Source organism: Macaca nemestrina, chromosome 19 (assembly GCF_043159975.1).
Source record: "Macaca nemestrina isolate mMacNem1 chromosome 19, mMacNem.hap1, whole genome shotgun sequence".
In the NCBI taxonomy this organism is placed as follows: domain Eukaryota; kingdom Metazoa; phylum Chordata; class Mammalia; order Primates; family Cercopithecidae; genus Macaca; species Macaca nemestrina.
The window spans coordinates 59,963,114-59,985,791 of NC_092143.1; the positions used below are offsets into that span (position 1 = coordinate 59,963,114).

General features: G+C 42.1%; 1 protein-coding gene across 2 annotated transcripts in view; it reads right to left on the reverse strand.

The window, feature by feature from the left end:
• The window catches only part of LOC105498269 (ring finger protein 125), a 55,437-nt gene that overhangs the window by 8,967 nt on the left and 23,792 nt on the right, over positions 1-22,678 (reverse strand). The window contains exons 4-5 of one of the 2 annotated variants that reach the window (XM_071085494.1): positions 19,333-19,423; positions 1,427-1,534 (exon numbers count right to left, since the gene is read on the reverse strand). In XM_071085494.1, coding sequence (XP_070941595.1) covers positions 1,427-1,534; positions 19,333-19,423 — 199 coding nt within the window. The remainder of the gene's footprint in view (positions 1-1,426; positions 1,535-19,332; positions 19,424-22,678) is intronic. The other variant, XM_071085495.1, reaches the window with a different exon arrangement.

A 22,678-nucleotide genomic window follows, 5' to 3' on the forward strand; every position in this document is an offset into this window, starting at 1 on the left:
CTCCCAAAGTGCTGGGATTACAGGCTTGAGCCACCGCGCCCGGCCTGTCTGAAAGATCTTGAGAACAGACTGAACATGATTAGCCAGAAGAGCCATAGAATCGACCTGGCTTTAGAACATCTCATAGAGCTAAGGTAAAGAGAAACCTCTTGAGATGGAGTCTCCCTCTGTCGCCCAGGCTGGAGTGCAGTGGTGTGATCTCGACTCACAGCAAGCTCCCCCTCCCCGGTTCACGCCATTCTCCTGCCTCAGCCTCCTGAGTAGCTGGAACCACAGGCGTCTGCCACCACGCCCGGCTCATTTCTTTGTATTTTTAGTAGCGATGGGGTTTCACCGTGTTAGCCAGGATGGTCACGATCTCCTGACCACGTGATCTGCCCATCTCGGCCTTCCAAAGTGCTGGGATTACAGGCGTGAGCCTTCCAAAGTGCTGGGATTACAGGCGTGAGCCACCGCACCGGGCCAAGAGAAACCTCTTTGTTTTACCAGAGAGAACACACAGACCAGAACCAAGTTCTGTTGAGGCCTGTGTGCCGTATGGGCCACAAAAGACACATGCTTAGAGATATGGAGCTGAGGATTTAAAGCCTCTGTCATGTTCCTTGTTCAGTTCCTCAAGTGGTCCTAACAATTCTACTCCTATCCCATCTCCAATTTGCCAAACATCTGTGCCTGAACTGTGCAAATCACTTTATATACATTATCTCATTTAATCCTAAGAAGAGTTTTGAGAGTAGGTGCTTTTAATCTCTTCCCTTAACCAATGGACAAACTGAGTTTCAGAGGTTAAATGCCTTCTGCAAGGTCGCACATATGTGACAGAGCTGTTGCTTAAAACTAGTTTAGAACCTGAGCTCCTTATGTTCAACCTGGATAATAATAATTGGCAGATAGAAAGCATGGAGAAAATTCTCAAATGACGATCTTGAATCGTTATTAAATTTTATCTTGAAATTGCTTTTTTTTTTTTTTTTTTTGGAGACAGAGTCTCACTCAGGTGCCCAGACTGGAGTGGAGTGGCACGATCTCAGCTCACTGAAACCTCCGCCTCCTGGGTTCAAGCGATTCTCCTGCCTCAGCCTACGGAGTAGCTGGGACTGCAGGCGTATGCCACCGCCTGGTTAATTTTTTTATTTTTAGAATTTTTAGTAGAGATAGGATTTCACCATGTTGCCCAGGCTGGTCTTGAACTCCTGACCTCAAGTGATTTGCCCACCTCGGCCTCCTGAAGTGTTGGGATTACAGGCATGAGCCACTGTGCCAGGCCAAAACATTCTATTTTCTTGATTTCTTACATAATGCTAATACTCAACACTATAGCTATATATACATTTTTTCCTCTATAATTTTATTCACTTGGATCAGAAAAGTAAGCTTAACAAAGACAGCATAAAAACATAATGTAAAAATAAGAAAATATACTTACTATGAAATCATCATAAAACAAAGTGTGACTAACTTGAAGATGTCTTATTAAACTGCCACTGAAGCTGCTTGGATTCTCATCGGGTATTAAACGGCAAAGTGGACAGAACTGGAAACAAACAATATCAGGGGTTCAAGAAAGAATTTAAAACAGTTATTAGTGCCAGAATTAAAAACAACGGCCGGGTGCAGTGGCTTATGCCTGTAATCCCAGTACTTTGGGAGGCTGAGGCGGCCAGGTCACGAGGTCAAGCGATGGAGACCATTCTAGCCAACATGGTGACACCCCGTCTCTACTAAAAATACAAAATTTAGTCAGATGTGGTGGTGCACACCTGTTATCCCACCTACTTGGCAGGCTGAGGCAGGAGAATTGCTTGAAAAAAGATTTCACCAGGTTTTGCCTGTACTCGTATCTTTCAGTATGTGTGTGTGATATCGTTTGGAAACTTGTCCCCACCCAAATCTCATGTTGAAATGTAATCCCCGGGCACAGTGGCTTGGGCCTGTCATCCCAGCACTTTGGGAGGTGGATCACTTGAGGTAGGAGCTCATGACCAGCCTGGTCAACATGGCAAAACATCTCTACTAAGAAGACAAAAAAAATAGCCAGGCGTGGTGGTGCACACCTGTAGTCCCAGCTACTCCAGAGGCTGAGGCAGGAGAATGGCTTGAACCCGGGAGGCAGAGGTTGCAGTAAGCCGAGATTGCGCCACTGCACTCCAGCCTGGATGACAGAGTCGGACTCTGTCTCAAAAAAAAAAAAGATACAGACCATTCTGTCACTACAAAGGAATGTCAGTGCATTGCTATCCTTTATTTCCTTCTCTCTCCCTAACCTCTGCTCTGTTCCCCATATTGTTATTATTACTATTTTGAGAAACTTGTATAAATAGAACTATAGAGTATTTAACCTTTCGAGATTGGCTTTTCCCATTGAGCATGACTTTGAGATCCATCTAAGTTGCTGGGTGTATCCATAGCTCCCTCCTTATTACTGAGTAGTATTTCATGGTATGGATGTCCCACAGTCTGCTTATCCATTTATTTTGTAAAGGGCATTTGGGTTGTTTCCAGTTTTTGGTTGTTACAAATAAACCTGTAAGAAATATTTGTGTACAAATGTTTGCATAAACATAAGTTTTCATTTATCTAGGACAAATTTTCAAGAGTGTGACTGCCTGGTTATATGATAGGTATATGTTTAACTTTGTAAAAAACTGCCAAACTGTTTTCCAGAGTAGCTGTACTATTTTACATTCCCACCAGCAATGTATGAATTATTCAGTTTTTCCTTATTTTCCCCAACATCTGGTAATGTCCAAAATTTTTTTTATTTTAGCCACTTTGTTAAATGTATACTGGTATCTCACCATGGTTTTAATTTGCACTTTCAACATTTTGGCCAGGCTGGTCATGAACTCCTGACCTCAGGTGATACACCCACCTCAGCCTCCCAAAGTGCTGGGATTATAAGCATGAGCCACCCCACCCAGCCCATGCATTCATTTTTTAAAGTATGAGACGCAGACTCATTACTGAGTGCCAAGTATGTGTTGTTAGGTAGTAAATTAGGTGGTATTCTCATTTGATCCTCACAAAAACTCAGTGAATTCATTGCTATCCTTATTTTGTTGATGAGCCCAATTTCAGAGAAAAAAAAATAGCTTGAATTTCCTCAGCTGTAAGTATCAGATCTGGAATCAACTTTAGTTGATTCCAGTGCTCTTTTCACATTCTAACAGTGTCCAATGTATCAACTTGGGTGATAACGTTTTTTTTTATTTAAATGAGGTTTTTATATACTTCTTTCTTATTGTTTTATGAGGATCTCAGTTTCAATATGCTCAATTTCTATAATTAAAGGTCTGAATTTTGCTCAACTTCGCTAATTTTTACATCTTATTTTTAGTAAAATTACATCCTTTTAATTATTATTGAATTTACAATCATTTACAATTTCCTAATGTTCTTGGTTAATTGGCACCACTGGTCATTCCAAGACAGCATTTAATTTTCCCTGATGCCACTACGTGTAATGAGAACAGAGCTGAGACCGAGAAATATTTCAACAGAAGAGCACTATTAATACTTGTAGTGTGGGAGAAGGAACCTGCTTACAGAAATTTGTTCATCCAACACTCTTTATTATGCCCCTACTATGTGCTCGGCACTTAGAATATGGAGATCAGTAGGATACTTTGAAGTTAGATACTTTGGGTTCAAATCCTTGCACCAGCAGTGTGATCTTGAGCATGTAAGTTTCCCTTTCTGTGAAATGGGGATAATATCACCTGCCTTGTAGAGTAGCTGTAATATTTACAGATAATGTCTTCAGTGTGCCAGGTAAACATCAAACATTCAATAAATGCCACACATTTACTACTATTTGACCCCTGTCCTTGAAGAGTTGGAGCTCCCCAGGGGAAGAGAATACCATGTGTCTAGTTGATCCCTACATTCTTAGTACCCAGAAAATAGTTTCCAATTTCATCTCAGCCTCTTGCTGATTTTCTGTGTCTCAGAGCTGTTAGATTTAAAATCATACACCATTTAATATTATAAAGCTCAGTCACATTAACTCAGTCTTTAGCACATGTAATAAACAGCTGCCATTATTATCACTTAAGCAGATACTTTCAAGAGTGTATCATGCACCATATTCAAGATGTGAACAGACAACTATTCAAGACCTGTAAAGGGAATTACTAATTTTGCCCAAGGGTTCAGAAAGGCTTCAGCAGAGTTGCTGGTAACTGAAGTGGGTCTTGAAGAATGAGCCAGCCACGCCAGCAGGGAGGAGCATCACAGCAGAGGAATCAATGTGGGAAAAGGCAGTAAATCCTAAAAGAAAAAGGCCTGCTTAGGGCAATGGAAAAAGCTCAGTGTAACTGAAGGTAGGGCAAGTTGGGGAAGTGGCGGGGGATGAGTTTGGAATGATAAGTTGGAACTAGCTCTGCTCCGTATTTATTCAAGCACCTGACATGGTTTTGGTAGACTTGATGCAAAAAGTCAGAGGTACAGAGATGTCTATTACCTTGATCCCTACCATTAAGGAGTTGATTAGAGTCTAGTGGAGAAGACAAATACAGAAAACCTGGAATTTTAGGCCGGGCGCAGTGGCTCACGCCTGTAATCCCAGCACTTTGGGAGGCTGAGGCGGGCAGATCACAAGGTCAGGAGATCAAGACCATCCTGGCTAACACGGTGAAACCCCATCTCTACTAAAAATACAAAAAATTAGCCGGACGTAGTGGCGGGCGCCTGTAGTCCCAGCTACTTGGGAGGCTGAGGCAGGAGAATGGTGTGAACCCGGGAGGCGGAGCTTGCAGTGAGTCGAAATCGTGCTACCGTACTCCAGCCTGGGCGACAGAACAAGACTCTGTCTCAAAAAAATAAAAATAATTTAAAAAAAACCTGGAATTTTAAGCAAAGAAGTTTTTGTTTTGTTTTTGAGACGGGATCTTACTTTGTTGACCAGGCGAGTCTTGAACTCTCAGATTCCAGCGATTCTCCCGCCTCAGCCTCCTGAGTAGCTAGGATTATAGGTACAAGCCATTGTTAATCTGACGTTGATAGGGAACTATTGGAGTCTTCAGTCTCTGGTGTACATAAAATTTAATTGTGTGACTAAAGACACATCTGTCAAAACAACATTGCAAACAATGGGCTGAAGTCAGTACTAGTGGAAAAACTTCTTTTTGTTTCTTAAATTGGGAGATTAGACCTGAGGGAAGAGAGGGTAAGAATAGGAAGGAGAAAGAAATGGTAGATAAGAGACAGACTGAAGGTTACCTAAGTATTGACTTACACTCAATGTTGTCCATTTCCTAATATCAGCTCATCCTTTCTTGCTTGTCTCTACTCAATTACTTATATTAAGAGCCAACAACTGTACCGTGTACATTCAAAATATGTTGGCTTCATCTCTGTATGGATTTTTTCTGATGGTGAATGCAATGGGTGAATAATAGCTACCATATTAGAAGCTACTACCAACTTCAGATAATTGAAAACTGTTTCTAAGATTAGCCTCCCACTTATTATGATAATATCATAATAGTGATATTATCATGTCCTTATGCTCCCACCAACCTGCCCCAAACAATGACAGGTCTGTAGTGGATAAGCTTACAGCCCATTCACTGTGCAGGCCAGTGTGTCAGGGACCGGACATCTGCCTGTCCTGATTTGTGACCTGGCAGCTTAGAAGAGCTTCACCTCATCCTACTGATGCCTTCAGTTGATCCCCTCAGCCCTGCGGTTTCTATTTTCTGGCCTTGAGCATGTTGACTCCAAATAGGCCCTTTCTGTGCAGTGAATCTTCATTTATTGTTCTTTCTTTTCAAGAAATTATAAAGCCAAAAATAACCAAAATCATTCAGTAGATTTTCTCTACCTTTGTTTTACAAATGACCAAATTGAGGACCAAAGAAACCCTCTTGCTAGGAAAAGGGAAGAGATCTCCTGACCAAGCCTGCTTTAATAGGATTAAAACAAAACAACACTTGATGTGGATGGAAATCAGATGAGGAAGATTCTTTTGAAAGGATATTTATTCCTCCAAAACCTTAGGATATAGATTATTCAATGCTGGTCAAAATATAATCAAATTTTTAAAATAGTCCAAATCAAAATGGATTAAAGACTTGAATCTAAGACCTCAAACTATGAAACTACTAAAAGAAAACATTGGGGAAACTCTCCAGGACATTGATCTGGTCAAAGATTTCTGGAGTAATACCCCACAAATACAGGCAACCAAAGGAAAAATGGACAAATGGAATCACATCCAAAAGCTTCAGCACAGCAAATGAAACAATCAATAAAGTGAAGAGACAACCCACAGAATGGGAGAAAATATTTGCAAACTCCTCATCTGACAAGGGACTAATAACCAGAATATATAAAGAGTGCAAACAAGTCTACAGGAAAAGAAATTAGCAATCCAATTTAAAAACGGGCAAAAGATTTAAACAGACATTTCTCAAAAGAAGACATATAAATGGCAAATAGGCATATGAAAAAGTGCTCAGCATCATTGATCATCAGAGAAATGCAAATCAAAACTACAATGAGATACCATCTCACTGCAGGTAAATGGTTTTTATCCAAAAGTCACACAATAACAGATGCTGGCAAGGATGTGGAGAAAAGGGAAACTTCATACACGGGTGGTGGGAATGTAAATTAGTACAACCACTACGGAGAAGAATTTAGAGGTTCCTCAAAAAACTGAAAATCAAACTATCATATGATCCAGCAATCCTACTCCCAGGTATATTCCCCAAAGAAAGGAAATCAGCATATTCAAGAAATATCTGTACTCCCATTTTTATTGCAGTACTATTCAGAATAGTCAAGATTTGGAAGCAACCTAAGTGTCCAGCAACAGACAAGTGGGTAAAGAGAACGAAGTACATACACACAGTGGAGTACCATTCAGTCATAGAAACGAATGAGATTTTGTCATTTGCAACAACACGGATGGAACTGGAGGACATTATGTTAAGTGAAAGAAGCCTAGCACAGAAAGACAAACTTCATATGTCCTCATTATTTGTGGGATCTAAAAATTAAACCAATTGAACTCATAGAGATAGAGGGTAGAATGATGGTTACCAGGGGCTGGGAAGGGTAGTGGGGATTGGGGGAAGTGGGCATGGTTAATGGGTACACAAATATAGTTACACAGAATGTGTAAGATTTAGCATTTCATAGCACAACAGGGTGATTACAGTCAACAATCATGTATTGTACATTTAAGAGTATAGGCCAGGTACAGTGGCTCACGCCTGTAATCCCAGCACTTTGGGAGGCCAAGGTGGGTGGGTCACCTGAGGTCAGGAGTTTGAGACCAGCCTAACCAACATGGTGAAACCCTGTCTCTACTAAAACTACAAAAACTAGCTGGGCGTGGTCACGTGAGCCTGTAGTCCCAGCTACTTGGGAGGCTGAGGCAGGAGAATCCTTGAACCTGAGAGGCAGAGGTCGCATTGAGCCAAGATCGCACCACTGCGCTCTAGCCTGGGTGACAGAGCAAGACTCCATCTCAAAAAAAAAGAGTATAATTGGATTGTTTGTAACATAAAAGAATCCAACTATATGCTTAAGGTGATGGATATGCCATTTACCCTGATGTGATTATTACACACTGCATGCCTGTATCAAAGTATTTCATGTGCCCCATAAATATATACACCTACTGTGCATCCACAAAAATTGAAAGTACCTATATGTTCATACTTCTCACTTGCCTTCTCTTTAATTTTTTTTTTTTTAGAGATGGGGTCTCACTGTCACCCAGACTGGAGTGCAATGGTATGATCATGGCTCACTGTAACCACAAATTCCTGGCTTTGAGTGATCCTCCCACTTTGGCCTCATAAAATGCTGGGACTACTGGCATAAGCCACGGTGCCTCGCCACTTCAGCCCTTTAAAGGAAGCAATGGTTCTCAGCGTGAGGTCCTCAGACCAGCAGCATTGCCACCATCTGGTAACTTATTAGAAATGCAAATTTTCAGGCCCTAGCTCAGACCTATTTTATCAGACACTCTAGGGGCAGAAGCCAGCAATCTATGTTTAAACAGGTCTTCTAGGTGATTCTCAAGCATGATAAAGTTTAAGAACCACTGCCTTAAAGACAATGTAATTTCTTTCAGAGAGACAAGAGAAAATAGTAGGTGAACAAATGAGAAATTCTACATCTAATACCTAGGCTGTAATGGAGAACACCTTTCTTAACTCCAGTACCTATAAAAAAAAACAGTCATTTGGACCGGGCGCGGTGGCTCACGCCTGTAATCCCAGCACTTTGGGAGGCCGAGGCAGGTGGATCACCTGAGGTTAGGAGTTTGAGACCAGCCTGACCAACATGGAGAAACCCCGTCTCTACTAAAAATATAAAAATTAGCCGGATGTGGTGGCATGCCCCTATAATCCCAGCTACTTAGGAGGCTGAGGCAGGAGAATTGTTTGAACCCGGGAGGCAGAGGTTGCAGTAAGCCGAGATCGTGGCACTACACTTCAGCCTGGGCAACAACAGTCTCAGAAAAAAAAAAAAAAAAAAAAAGTCATTTGGGGTTCTGTTTTACTAAGAATCATTATTAGGCCAGAAATATGACTTAATCATAAAAAAGCTAGTACAGTGCTAAATAATGAACTGTATGGATAATATTCAATTATCTAGAATAATGGTTGTTTCCTCTGTTCTGCATCCACTGACCATACTTGGAGTGCTGTGCTCTATTTTAAGTGCTGGGTAAGGAAAACATCAATAAACTGCAATAGACACAGAAGCGAAATGAAGATGTTGAAAGGTCTAGAAACAAAATCCTTGTAATAACTGAGTTACCATTCTGGAAAACTGCAAGCGCTCACACAGTAAGTTACTTATCACCTTGAGAAAGAGTCTACATTAGATCACCTCTGAGGACCCTTTTCTCTACGACTGTGTAAAAACCTTTATTAGCTCAAGACTATAAACAGTCCAAATATATTGTAGAAATAGAAATGCCGCTGTATGTCTATTATGTAGAAGCTTGAGGAAGAGAGGAAGAAGGTTTGTAATTTTTTGCCATGTAAAAAAAATCATTGTTGGCATAAAGCCAAGGGCATTGAGTTTCTTTGTACCTGTTCTCATTCTTCTACTGTAATCCACAAGAATTAGAAAAACTTCCCACTCCTTTTGCTCTTTTTTAAAAAAAAAATTTTTTTGAGATGGAGTTTCGCTCTTATCTTTTTTATTTTTTAATGTTATTATCTTTTTTTCTAAAATCGTCTCTTTTTTTTTTTTTCCTGAGACAGAGTTTTGCTCTTTTTGCCCAGGCTGGAGTGCAATGGCGCGATCTCGGCTCACTGCAATGCAACCTCTACCTCCTGGGTTCAAGCGATTCTCCTGCCTCAGCCTCCTGAGTAGCTGGGATTATAGGCATGGGCCACCATGCCCGGCTAATTTTGTATTTTTAGTAGACACGGAGGGGTGGTTTCTCCATGTTGGTCAGGCTGGTCTCGAACTCCCGACCTCAGGTGATCTGCCCGCCTCAGCCTCCCAAAGTGCTGGGATTACAGTTGGGAGCCACCGCACCGGGCCAGTCCTTTTCCTCTTTATTTATGTGAGTCATTTTCTCAGAGCTTTGTAGGGCAATTTTAGAAAAGTCTAGATTTACGAGGAGTCAGAACCTAAAGTCTGTTCACTTTACAGAAAGTCTACGAAATCTCTCCTTCTTCCCACATGATCCACTTACTTTTGTTTTCAGAAATATTGAAGAGAGTTAAGAGTCCTTGCAAATTCCAGGAAAAAAAAGTCCTATATGATGTTTAAAAAAAAAAAAAAAGTGTCTTTTATAAAGGCAGCCAGAAATAATAATGGATTTCTTAAGTTTCTTAAAATTAGGATTTAAATCTTTTTTAATTTTAATTTTTTTTTTTTTTTTTTTTTTTTGAGATGGAGTTTCACTCTTGTTACCCAGGCTGGAGCGCAATGGCGTGATCTCGGTTCACTGCAACCTCTGCATCCCAGCTTCAAGCGACTCTCCTGCCTCAGCCTCCCAAGTAGCTGAGATTACAGGCATGCACCACTACAGCCGGCTAATTTTGTATTTTTAGTAGAGATGGAGTTCTCCATGTTGGTCAGGCTGGTCTTGAACTCCCGACCTCAGGTGATCCGCCCGCCTTGGCCTCCCAAAGTGCCGGGATTATAGGCATGAGCCACCGCACCTGGCCTAAATGTACTCTTAATAATCCCCACAATCCCCAAGTGTCAAGGGAGAGACCAGGTGTAGGTAATCGAATCATGGGGCAGTTTCCCCGATGTTGTTCTCATAATAATGAGTTCTCACAAGATCTGATGGTTTATAAGTGTGTGGTAATTCCTCCTGCGTTCATTTTCTCTCCTGCTTGTGAAAAAGGTGACTTGCTTTCCATTTGCCTTCTGCCATAATTCCTGAGGCCACCCCAGCTATGTGCAACTGTGAGTCAATTAAGCCTCCTCCTTTCTTTCTAAATTACCCAGTCTTGGGCAGTTCTTTATAGCAGTGTGAGAACAAACTAATACAGGGAGCAAGATGTTGGAACGGGAAAAACTAAATCAGAATAACTTGGCCTAATTTTTTTTTTTTTTTTTTTTTTTAAGAGACATGGTCTTCTTTTGTTGCCCAGGCTGGAGTGCAGTGGTACCATCATAGTTCACTGCAGCCTCAAACTCCTGGGCTCAAGGGATCCTCCCACCTCAGCCTCCCTAGTAACTGGGATTACAGGTGTGCACCACCAGGTCCAGCTAATTTTGTCGTTGTTGTTGTTGTTGTTGTTGTAGAGACAGGGTCTTGCTCTGTTGCCCAGACTGGCGTTGAACTCATGGGGTCAAACAATCCTCCCACCTCGGCCTCCCAAAGTGCTGGGATTACAGGTGTAAGCCACTGCACCTGACCTAAATTCTTGCTATGTTAGCTTGCATAGGATTTGGCACATAATACAAGCTCAAATTCAATTTTTCATATCTACAGTAGGAATAAAATATATAATTTGCAGATTAGATAATATATATTTTATTCAAATTTTCTTCTTCCTTAGAATAAAGGATCCTAGGGCAAGAACAAATCATATTTACCTTATTTCCTTACGCCTAGACCTAACATAACTTGACACACAGTAGACACCTCATGAATAAAGAATTCCTTTTTAGGATAAAGATTTCTGGTACTTTTCTTTCTCTTCTGATGGATTTTTGCTAGGTTTTAGGTTTTTGTTTGTTTGTTTTTTCCAAATGTCTTCTATTTCACATCAGTTCCTAAAACAGAGCACTTGGGCAGGTCAGAAATGGGAGAAGAATGGTTGATACACAGAATCAGATGGGAGTTCTTTTTCAGTGACATTCCCTTCCTTCCCTAAATTCTGATACAACCACATTTTCCCCCCAGAGGAGTTCTCACCACTCTTATGCGTCACTATTACTTATGGGAAAATAAGAATGATTTCATTCAGCATTATATTTTTTAGGTGATAGGACAGGGAAAAGATTAGGAATCACCAATGTAAGGGCCTCTGAGAACACATAAAATGTACAGGCCAGGTGCAGTGGCTCTTGCCTGTAATCGCAGCACTTTGGGAGGCCACAGCAGGAGGATCACCTCAGGTCAGTAGTTCGAGACCAGCTTGGTCAACATGGTGAAACCATGTTTCTACTGAAAATACAAAAACTAGCCGGCGTGGTGGCGCATGCCTGTAATCCCAGCTACTTGGGAGGCTGAGGCAGGAAAACTGCTTGAAGGTTTCTCAAGGAGGTGGAGGTTGCTCTGAGCCTAGACTGCGCCATTGCACTCCAGCCTGGGCAACAAGAGTGAAACTCTGTCTCAAAAAAAAAAAAAAAGTACAAACATCTTCACAGGATTATATGAGCTTTGATCATCAGGATCATAGGTGAGAGCATCTAACATGGGTCCATTAGGATACATTTCCTAAAGTTTCTCACACCAAACACCAAAGACACAGAAATGGATTTGATACTGCTTCATGGATACATGGAGTCAAATATCCTGTCTCCCCCCTAGTCTTTTTGAACTGGTCCTTACTAGGGTTTTCAATAAGACACCCCTCCCTTATCCCATTAAGAATAAAGGCAATATTACTGACAGATCATAACCAACAGGGTAGTCGGCTTTCCAGTTCTCCTATTTTTCTTTTTTTTAAAGACAGTGTTTTACTCCCATCACCCAGGCTGGAGTGCAATGACGCGATCTCAGCTCACTGCAGCCTCTACCTGCTGCGCTCAAGCAATCCTCCTGCCTCCTACAGGTGCACTCCAATGTAACCGGCTAGCTTTTTAAATTTTTTTCTGCAGATGGGATTTCACCACGTTGGCCAGTCTGGTCTCGAACTCCTGACCTCCTGACCACAAGTGATCTGCCTGCCCTGGCCTCCCAAAGTGCTGGGATTACAGGTGTGAGCCACCATGTCTGGAGAGTTCGCCCAATCTTGACAGTGTTTCCCCATTTTTGTATTGTTATAGGGAATCCCTAAAAGTATACCATACTCAGTGCAGGTCTGACAGCCCTCACTGTGAATGACAAGTATTTTCTTTCTTTTTTTTTTTTGTTTGAGACAGAGTTTCACTCTTGTCGCGCAGGCTGCAGTGCAATGGCATGATCTCGGCTCACTACAACCTCCACCTCCCAGGTTCAAGCGATTCTCCTGCCTCAGCCTCCTGAGTAGCTAGGATTACAGGTATGCACCACTATGCCCGGCTAATTTTGTATTTTCAGTAGAGACGGGGTTTCTCCATGTTGGTCAGGCTGGTCTCGAACTCCCGACCTCAGGTGATCCGCCTGCCTCAGCCTCCCAAAGGGCTGGGATTACAGGCATGAGCCACCACGCCCAGCCCATGACATATATTTTCTACTATAAAACTTGAATTCCATTTCTAAAGTCTGTACATGACTGATTTAATATTTAATAGAAAATAGGTGTGTCAGAACTTAATTTTTTGCTGGTACCCTTTTCTTAGGTTCTAATAGCATAGATGCATGAACACCATATTTTACCTTTGAGGGCTTTCAGTTGCCAAGTACTTTGTATGCAATCTACTATCAATGATCCTTAGTGAACAGCATGTTCTATCAAGTTCTCCTGAAGCCAGAAGATGAATTCTAGGAGTACAAGTGTAAAAGAGCTGGAAGACAGTGCACTCATGTTACAGCCATCCCAAGATGCAAAGGATTCGATCCTTCGCAATATATATGATAATGGACACTCTGCTCTATCTGTGGCTTAGATTAACCTCCACAGCAACTCAGCTGATTATAGAACCCTTTCCATGTGATGACAAGTGCCATTTGAGGAGGTAATTAGAGGTTACTCAATTCAATACCCAAAGAAGAAAAAAGGAACATGCACTGAAAATATTCACAGGCAACTATGTAATTAAAATCAAGGTACAAGGCTGCATACCTAATTTTTTTTTCTTTTTTTTGAGACGGAGTCTCGCTCTGTCACCCAGGCTGGAGTGCAGTGGCACAATCTCGACTCACTGCAACCTCCACCTCCCGGGTTCAAGCGATTCTCCTGCCTCAGCCTACTGAGTAGCTGGGACTACAGGCACGTACCACCATGCCCGGCTAATTTTTGTATATTTGGTAGAGACAGGGTTTCACTCTATTGGCCAGGCTGGTCTTGAACTCCTGACCTTGCGATCCGCCCACCTCAGCCTCCCAAAGTACTGGGATTACAGGCATGAGCCACCACACCCAGCCACTGAAAGCAAATCTATTGGAAATTTTTTTTTCCTTCCAGAATTATTACCACATAGATCTTCACTGTCGCATCAAGTCACAGATATTCTAAGTACTCAGGGAAATTAACTGCTATGGGGAGGGGTAGCCCAGTATGTAGTCACCACAGTTTACACTTCAAACCAAAAGTCCTGTCCCTTCCTTAAGGAATAAGCCCCCAGGGTAAGGCAGAAAATATAGAACTCAGGCTGGGCGCGGTGGCTCACACCTGTAATCCCAGCACTTTGGGAGGCTGAGGTGGGCGGATCACGAGGTTGGGAGATAGAGACCATCCTGACCAACATGGTGAAACCCCATCTCTACTAAAAATGCAAAAATTAGCTGAGTGCGGTGGCGCATGCCCGTAATCCCAGCTACTCAGGAGGCTGAGGCAGGAGAATTGTTTGAACCAGGGTGTCGGAGGTTGTAGTGACATCGTGCCACCACACTCCAGCCTGGCGACAGAGCAAGACTCCGTCTCAAAAAAAAAAAAAAAAAAAAAGAAAAGAAAATACAGAACTCACTGGAACCTTTGAATCAGGGTGAATGGAATCATGTCTTTTTTTTTTTTTTTTTTTTTTTTTTTTTTTTTTTTTAAGACAGAGTCTTGCTGTTGTTGCCCAGGCTGGAGTGCAATGGCGTGATTTCGGTTCACTGCAACCTCTGCTTCCTGGGTTCAAGCAATTCTCCTTCCTCAGCCTCCTGAGTAGCTGAGATTACAGGTTCCTGCCAACATGCCCAGCTTATTTTTGCATTTTTAGTAGAGACGGGGTTTCACCATGTTGGCCAGGCTAGTCTCAAACTCCTGACCTCAGGTGATCCACCTGCCTTGGCCTCCCAAAGTGCTGGGATTACAGGTGTGAGCCACCGCACCCAGCCTGTCTTTCTTTACTACCCTTTTTCCACATCAGTACATCCTGCTATGTTCTAGGCACTCTGCCAAGAACTGGGCATACAGTGTTGAACGAAGGACTTAGGTCCCATAACTCCAGAAGCCTAATAAATTAGAGGAAGAGACAGACATGAAATGAATATGCAATTTTAAGTTGTGGTAAATACTGAAAAGTACAGGGGAGAAAAGCAAAAGCTGAAATTAATTTGAGTGTCAGGGAGGGCTTCCTGGAGGAAGTAAAATTTAAGCTAAGTTCCAAAGCATGAGTAAGAGCCAGCCAGTGAAAGAAAGAGCACCTAGAGGCCTGGCGCCATGGCTCATGCCTATAATCCCAGCACTTTGGGGGGCCGAGGCAGGGGGATTGCCTGATGTCACAAGTTCGAGACTCAGCCTGGGCAACATGATGGTGAAACTCTGTCTCTTCAAAAAAAAAAGAAAAAAGCACTCTGGACAGAGAGACTAGCTGGAGAGCATGGTTCTTGCTAAAACATCTTCCCTTTACAGAATAAAACACATTTCTCTCAAAAGTAGTCTCATTAATGTTATCTACATTTAAGGAAAAAGAAAAAAAGTGGTCTCGTAATACAGTCTAAAGCATGCTGTTTGTGTCATCTGCTTCCTTTGAGTCTAATATTCCAGAGATAGAATTATTAAAAAAAAAAAAAAAAAATGACCGAGCTTAGTGGCTCATGCCTGCAACCTCAATGCTTTCAGAAGCCAAGGTGGGAGGATAGATTGAAGCCAAGAATTTGAGACCAGCCTGGGCAACATAGCAAGATCTCATCTTTACCAAAAAAAAAAAAAAAGAATTATCCAGTTGTGGTGGTACACACCTGTAGTCCCAGCTACCCAGGAGGCTGAGGTAAGGATCACTTGGGCCCAGGAGTTTAAGGTTACAGTGAGCTACTACTGCACCACTGCAGTTCAACCTGGGTGATAGAGAAAGACTGTCTCCAATTTGTAAAAAATGGCAGAATATAACAATATAATTACTGCTTGACAAAAAGGAGCTATTGGCTCTTAAGGCTGCATATAAGAAAAGTCAAAATCCCTTGATGTTTTTTACATACATTTGATCATTCTTGAACAGCTCAGAAAGAAAAGATTGCTTATCTTGTGGTTTGATCTCTGAGTTACCTAATTATTTTTGGAAGTCAGAAGAATCATTTACCCAGGAAATCTCCAACTGCCAGGAAACCTCTTATGTGAGGTAGGTCAGATAATGTCACTGATCTTATCTGCTTGCAAAACCTGTAATCCAGTCCTTTAAAGCAATAATTCCTGGTTAACTTCCACACCCATCCAGAATCAGCATGGGACCCAGCTCTCCTTGCCCAGGACTTCCCTCAGGGTGTTTTCACCCACATGTCCCCATCAGGGATTCCTAAGCATGTGAACCCCAGCTATACCACATATCTGTCCCCTGCCTTTTCCTAACCATGGGGTAAATCATGACTTCTAGCGGCTCTAGATCCTTCAGAGTGACATGCTCTTGAGCTTCTGCTCAAGAGTGAAACACTAACACAGGACACCTGAAGGTCTTGTGTTCCAATTACCACCTCTAGACAGCCCTAGGGTATTACAGAACCTCGGATTTCCGAACAGTCTGCTCCTGCTTCAATGCCATGACAGCATCCTGGTCTTTGTGGTGAGATTTTACCACTTCACTTCCCCATCCTCCTCCTCCCCGCCACCCCCCAACTCACACCATCACCCCATGTGGGTTCTCTAACTGTGAGAGGACATCACTTCCTCTAAGAAATCTTCTCTAGGCCCAATTTTATAGAATTGAAAAGCATAGTGAACCTCCACTATCACCACCACCCTCTTCTATTAATGGAGTGATCGCCAGGTGACAGTGCTTACTTTATTATATGCCTGATTGATGTACTACCTGTGAAAAAGGTATGAATGTCATCACCATCCGCATTTTACAAATGATGAAACAGTGCAGAGAGAATGTAATAGACTTCCTGTGATTAGAACCAAGCCTATCCCCTTTAAAGCCTAGGATTTAACTACAAAATCCCATAGGCAATCTGATCCCACCATTCCTAGTTTGTTTCCCTGCTTAGGTCAGCTGTCTTCAATGACCCTGAAGACCTGTAAAATCACAGAGGACCTAGTTTCATGGGCCACCTTCAATTTGGGCCAAACTGAGCAGCACATGGACTGGATTTCTGCTGGAGCAGGGACACAGTACCACAGAACTGACCAATCTGTGGCCAATCTGTGGCCTGCCCCAGATTGCTGCTTAGATGCAGCCTAGGACCACAGTCCAGAGGGCCTGGCATTCTTCCAGCCAAAGCAGCACCCTGGGTACTAATAGTCAGGGTTCAACCTTCTTCATAGAGTTGCTAGGAGACAAGAAAGTACTTAGAACTCAGTAAACTCCGTGATAGTAGTCACTATCATTCCATCCTTATGCTTTCTTCTAACTTCCTCTAGCTCCCCAGGGACCTATTGTGAAACAACTCCCTAGCCCAGTTCCTCCTACAGAGCAACTTGAGCAGGAAAAGCCCATGACCATCTCCTCTGCTCCCTCCACATCTAACAAGCTCCTACTTAGCCATTCCAATTGTCAACTCCCTAGGCCATTAAGATCAGTAACAAATATCTCTGCATGCTTTTCTCTTGAACTTGCTATAGACCACAGGGGTTTCCCACGCAGCCCTGGAGCTAGATTACTGTATTCAAATTCTGTCTTTGTTACTTACCAGCTGTGTGACCTTGTATGATTGACTTAACCTCTCTGAGCCTCAGTTTATCATTTTTAAAATGGGGATAATCATCAAGCCTATCTCACAGGATTGCTGTGAGGATTTTCTCTGTCTCCATCTATTTTTCTTTTGAGACAGGGTTTTTTTTTTTCTTTTTGAGACAGAGTTTCACTTTTGTTGCCCAGGTTGGAGTGCAATGGCGTGATCTCAGCTCACTGCAGCCTCTGCCTCCCAGGTTCAAGTGATTCTCCTCAGCCTCCCAAGAAGCTGGGATTGTAAGTGCCCCCCACCACACCCAGCTAATTTTTTAAAACATATTTTTAATAGAGACGGGGTTTCACCATGTTGGTCAGGCTGGTGTCAGACTCCTGACCTCAGGTGATTCACCCGCCTCGGCCTCTCAAAGTGCTGGGATTACAGGCGTGAGCCACTGCGCCTGGCCTCAGACAGGTTCTTGTTTTGTCACCCAGGCTGGAGTGCAGTGGCACGATTTCAGTTCACTGCAACCTCCGTCCCCCTGGGCTCAAGCAATCCTCCCACCTCAGCCTCCCGAGTAGCTGGGACTGAAGGTGCACGCCACCACGCCTTGCTAATTTTTGTATTTTTAGTAGTAGAGATGGGGTTTCACCAAGTTACTCAGGTTGGTCTTGAACTCCTGGTCTCAAGTAATCTGCCCACATTGGCCTCCCAAAGTGCTGGATTACAGGTGTGAGCCACTGTGCCCGGCTGTATGTATCTTTCTCTTTATTCTCTATTATCTTCCTATCTATTATCTATCTACCTACCTAATATACTTATGTTTCAATCTCATCCACTTTCTGAAAGGATTTTATGGAAAAAACCCTAAAACTGAAAAACCTCTAAAAACTTATATAAGAAAACAACACACACCCATTTGTGTATATATTACATAAAAATACATACTACATAAAATAATCTTCAAAGTATCATTTTATATTTGTTGAGCCAGGGTAAATTAAAAATAAATGTTCCTAATTATAGCCCATTAAGGTCAAAGTGGTTTACTCATAGATTGCTGACACAAATATAAATTGACTCAGACTTTTTGGAAAGCACTTTAAAAGTACATTTCAAGAGCTTTTAAAAAGTCTGCATTATTAATTGCAGAAACAATAATGTAAAGAATTTCCTCTTAGAAAAATTCCAATATAAGGAAAAGTTTAAATGTACAAGAATAGGAACTCAAATTCTAAAAATTGGTAACAATCCAGGCCAGGAGTGGTGGCTCATGCCTGTAATCCCAGCACTTTCGGAGGCCAAGGTGGGTGGATCACGAGGTTAGAAGATTGAGACCTCAGCCTCTCTAGTAGCTGGGATTACATGTGCCTGCCAATGCACCCAGCTAATTTTTGTATTTTTACTAGAGATGGGGTTTCACCATATTGGCCTAGCTGGTAAACTTAGATCTTTGTTTGTTTGTTTTTGTTTTTTTTGTTTTGAGACAGAGTCTCGCTCTGTTGCCCAGGCTGGAGTGCAGTGGCCAGATCTCAGCTCACTGCAAGCTCCGCCTCCTGGGTTCACGCCATTCTGCTGCCTCAGCCTCCCGAGTAGCTGGGACTACAGGCGCCCGCCACCTCGCCCGGCTAGTTTTTTGTATTTTTTGGTGGAGACGGGGTTTCACCATGTTAGCCAGGATGGTCTCGATCTCCTGACCTCGTGATCCGCCCATCTCGGCCTCCCAAAGTGCTGGGATTACAGGCTTGAGCCACCGCGCCTGGCCCGCTAAACTTAGATCTTAATTGTGCATTTTGGATCATTTTAGTTGATTATACCCATGATTACCTGTTAGAGATAATGTGTAATTTCATAAATGAGTGATCACACATTAGTCATTCTTATCAGTTTCAACGCAACACTTTCACATATCATGAATAGTCACAGAGTTACCATAACCTTAACATAAATCATTATCCTTTATAATATATCTATAAGTAGAAATCTATTAAATGGCTTTCCTAATGTGTCCTGAATTCAGACACTGCTGTAATACGTATAACAAAAATCCTTACCACAGGCCTCCTTTCCGATCTGTGATGAGTAATACAGTGATCCAGCAAGCTGTCTTCATCCAGTTCCCTTTGACAAAAGGGACATACACACCTGGAAATAACACAGAATACAAATATTACTAAAATGGTTGGCAACTAGATAGTAGTCACTTTTTTTTCTTTTTTTTGAGACAAGAGTCTTGCTCTGTGGCCGAGGTTGTAGTGCAGTGGCATGATCTCAGCTCAATGCAACCTCCCCACCTCCAAGGTTCAAGGGGTCCTCCTGCCTCAGCCTCCCAAGTAGCAGGGATTACAGGCCCCCACCACCACACCAAGCTAATCTTTGTATTTTTAGTAGAGATGGGGTTTCACCATGTTGGCCAGGCTGGTCTCAAACTCCTGACTTAAGGTGATTCACCCGCCTCGGCCTCCCAAAGTGCTGGGTGGATTACAGGTGTGAGCCACCACACCTGGCCACATATCTGAATTTGGACTAGCCACATTTCAAGTGCCCAGTGGACACATCTTGGACAGCACAGATAAGGGACAAATATTCCTAAGTGTACATAAGGATTTAACAAGGTAGCTGCAGGTCACTTTTCTTTTTCTTTCTTTCTTTTTTTTTTTTTTTCTTTTTGAGAGGGAGTCTCACTCTGTCGCCCAGGCTGGAGTGCAGTGGTGCAATCTTGGCTCACTGCAACCTCCACTTCCTGGGCTCAAATGATCCTCCTGTCTCAGCCTCCCAAGTAGCTCAGACCACAGGAACGTGCCACCATGCTAATTTTTTGTATTTTCAATAGAGGTGGGAGTTTCAACATGTTGCCCAAGCTGGTCTCAAACTCCTGAGCTCAAGCAATCCACCCTCCTTGACCTCCCAAAGTGCTGAGACTATAGGTGTGAGCCACCTTGCCCAGACTGCAGGTCATTTTTCATTCTTCACTGGAAACTAACAACATAGACTTACGCGTGTAGTTATATGCTAGTGAAGGTGGAAAACAAATAACACCCCTAAATGTTATGTGAATTTGGAAAGGGAGGAAGAAAAATGTAATCCAAGGACAACTGGGTGCTGCAATCCTCAATTTCTCAGTTCATGCATGCTCAGATTGCACTTCTCTCCCAAAGAGAAGTGCAGTGAGCCGGGATCGCACCATTGCACTCCAGCCTGGGCAACAAGCGTGAAAAGTCTATCTCAAAAAACAAAAAAAAAAAAAAAAAATTCAGATTTGCTGGATGTATAAGATACACACTGAATTTTGACGGCTTAATGTAAAAAGAAAAAAGAATGTGAAATATCTTGATAATTTTTATACTGATTACATGTTCAAATGATAATATTTTAGCAATATTAGGTTCGATCAAATATATTGAAGGGTAATTTAAACTTTATCTTCTTATTTGTTTAAATGTTGCAACTAGAAAATTTTGAATTACATGTGATTAACGTTATATTTCTAGGCCGGGAGCGGTGGCTCACAGCTGTAATCCCAGCACTTTGGGAGGCCGAGACAGGTGGATCACGAGGTCAGGAGTTCAAGACCAGCCTGGCCAAGACGCTGAAACACCGTCTCTACTAAAAACACAAAAATTAGCCAGGCATGGTGGCACACGCCTGTGATCCCAGCTACTCGGGAGGCTGAGGCAGGAGAATCGCTTGAACTCGGGCAGCAGAGGTTGCAGTGAGCCGAGATCGCGCTTCTGCACTCCAGCCTGGGAAACAGAGCAAGAGTCCATCTCAAAAAAAAAAAAGAGAAGAAAAAGAAAAAAAAAAATCATTATATTTCTATTGGACAATACTGCCTTAAGTTCTTAGGGACAATATGGAGTCTGTTACAGACGTAACTTCCTGTCCCCCAAAACTTGTACTCTGGACAAACTCTATGTGTAAGAATTTTTACAATTTGAATTATGTGGTAAATTCTTCTGTAAAGCAAAGATTTTTTATCATAAATCCAAATATTAATTTATCTTGTAAAATAATCAACAACCTTCCCCATTTTCTATTATTTTAATTCTTTACTATTTAATTCTAACCAGTAAAATAATTGGGATTCAAATTAGCTTTCATATATTTTTAAATTTTCATAAAAGTCGTCAACCTTGCAATCAAACCCACACTTTCTCAACCTGTTTGTAATGCTTCCTTCCTATTGGTCATTGTGGTCAATCTAACAGGATCCATACTCTGTTTATAGCTAAAATACTCATTTGAAATTTATAATGTCAGGGTATAAAGCTAATCCTATAATAACAGGTGCTTTTGCAAGGCAATCTCTAGTAAAACAAAAGGAATGAAGTGATTGTTTAGACTTTTAATTTTGAAATGTAAGCTCTATTTTGAGTGTATTTTCTAAAAATGAGCAGAACTAACATTTTTCTCTGGGAGAGAGAAACTATACAGAATACCAATATTGGATACATGAATGTGTAGACAGATTAATGTCTGGAAAGCCATCAACCTTTGCTAGAGAGCACAAATCACTTTATTTGGTTAGTAGGAGCAGATTACAAACTTTATAATTACTCTGATGCAGCTAAATGTCCTTTCTCATCGGGACAATAATAACCTAGATGTGTTTCTTTCTTTCTTTTTTTTTTCTTTTTTCCTGAGACAGAGTCTTGCTCTGTCACCCAGGCTGGAGTACAGTGGTCAGATCTCAGCTCATTGCAACCTCTGCCTCCCAGGTTCAAGTGATTCTTGTACCTAAGCCTCCAGAATAGCTGGGATTATAGGTGTGCGCCACCATGCCCAGCTAATTTTTGTGTTTTACTAGAGACGGGGTTTTGCCATGTTGCCCAGGCTGGTCTCGAACTCCTGACCTCAAGTGATCTGCCCATCTCACCCTCCCAAAGTGCTGGGATTGCAGGTGTGAGCCACTGCACCCCATGAATGTTTCTTTCTCTCTTTTTTTTTAAAGAATAAAATATTATCAATATCCTCCATTACATCTACCAGCTACCTCCCTCCTTCCCCTACCCCCATACCAGATTACCCATCAAAAAGGCAAAGGATTCAGGATGCCTGCCCAGCCTGTTCTCTTGTATACTGAGATGCTGCTGTCTATATTCTAAAGAGAAACAAGCAAAATGATAAAGAACGAGCTGGTGAAATGAGCAGTGGTGACAGAAGATGGATAATCCCAACCACGATCTACTTCAGGAATCATCTATTGGAAAACAAAGCCTAGCAGAAATGTAACAGTTCTGCATTCTATTTTTGGATCTGTGTTAACACAAACTTGTTTGAGGAAGTTGCCCCAATCTCTCCAGTCTGTGGTTGGTTGCCCCTGGAAATTTTTAAAGTAGAGAGAGCAAAATTCTTCAACAATGATTGCTGTCAACAAATGATTACCAGTACCAGGTATTA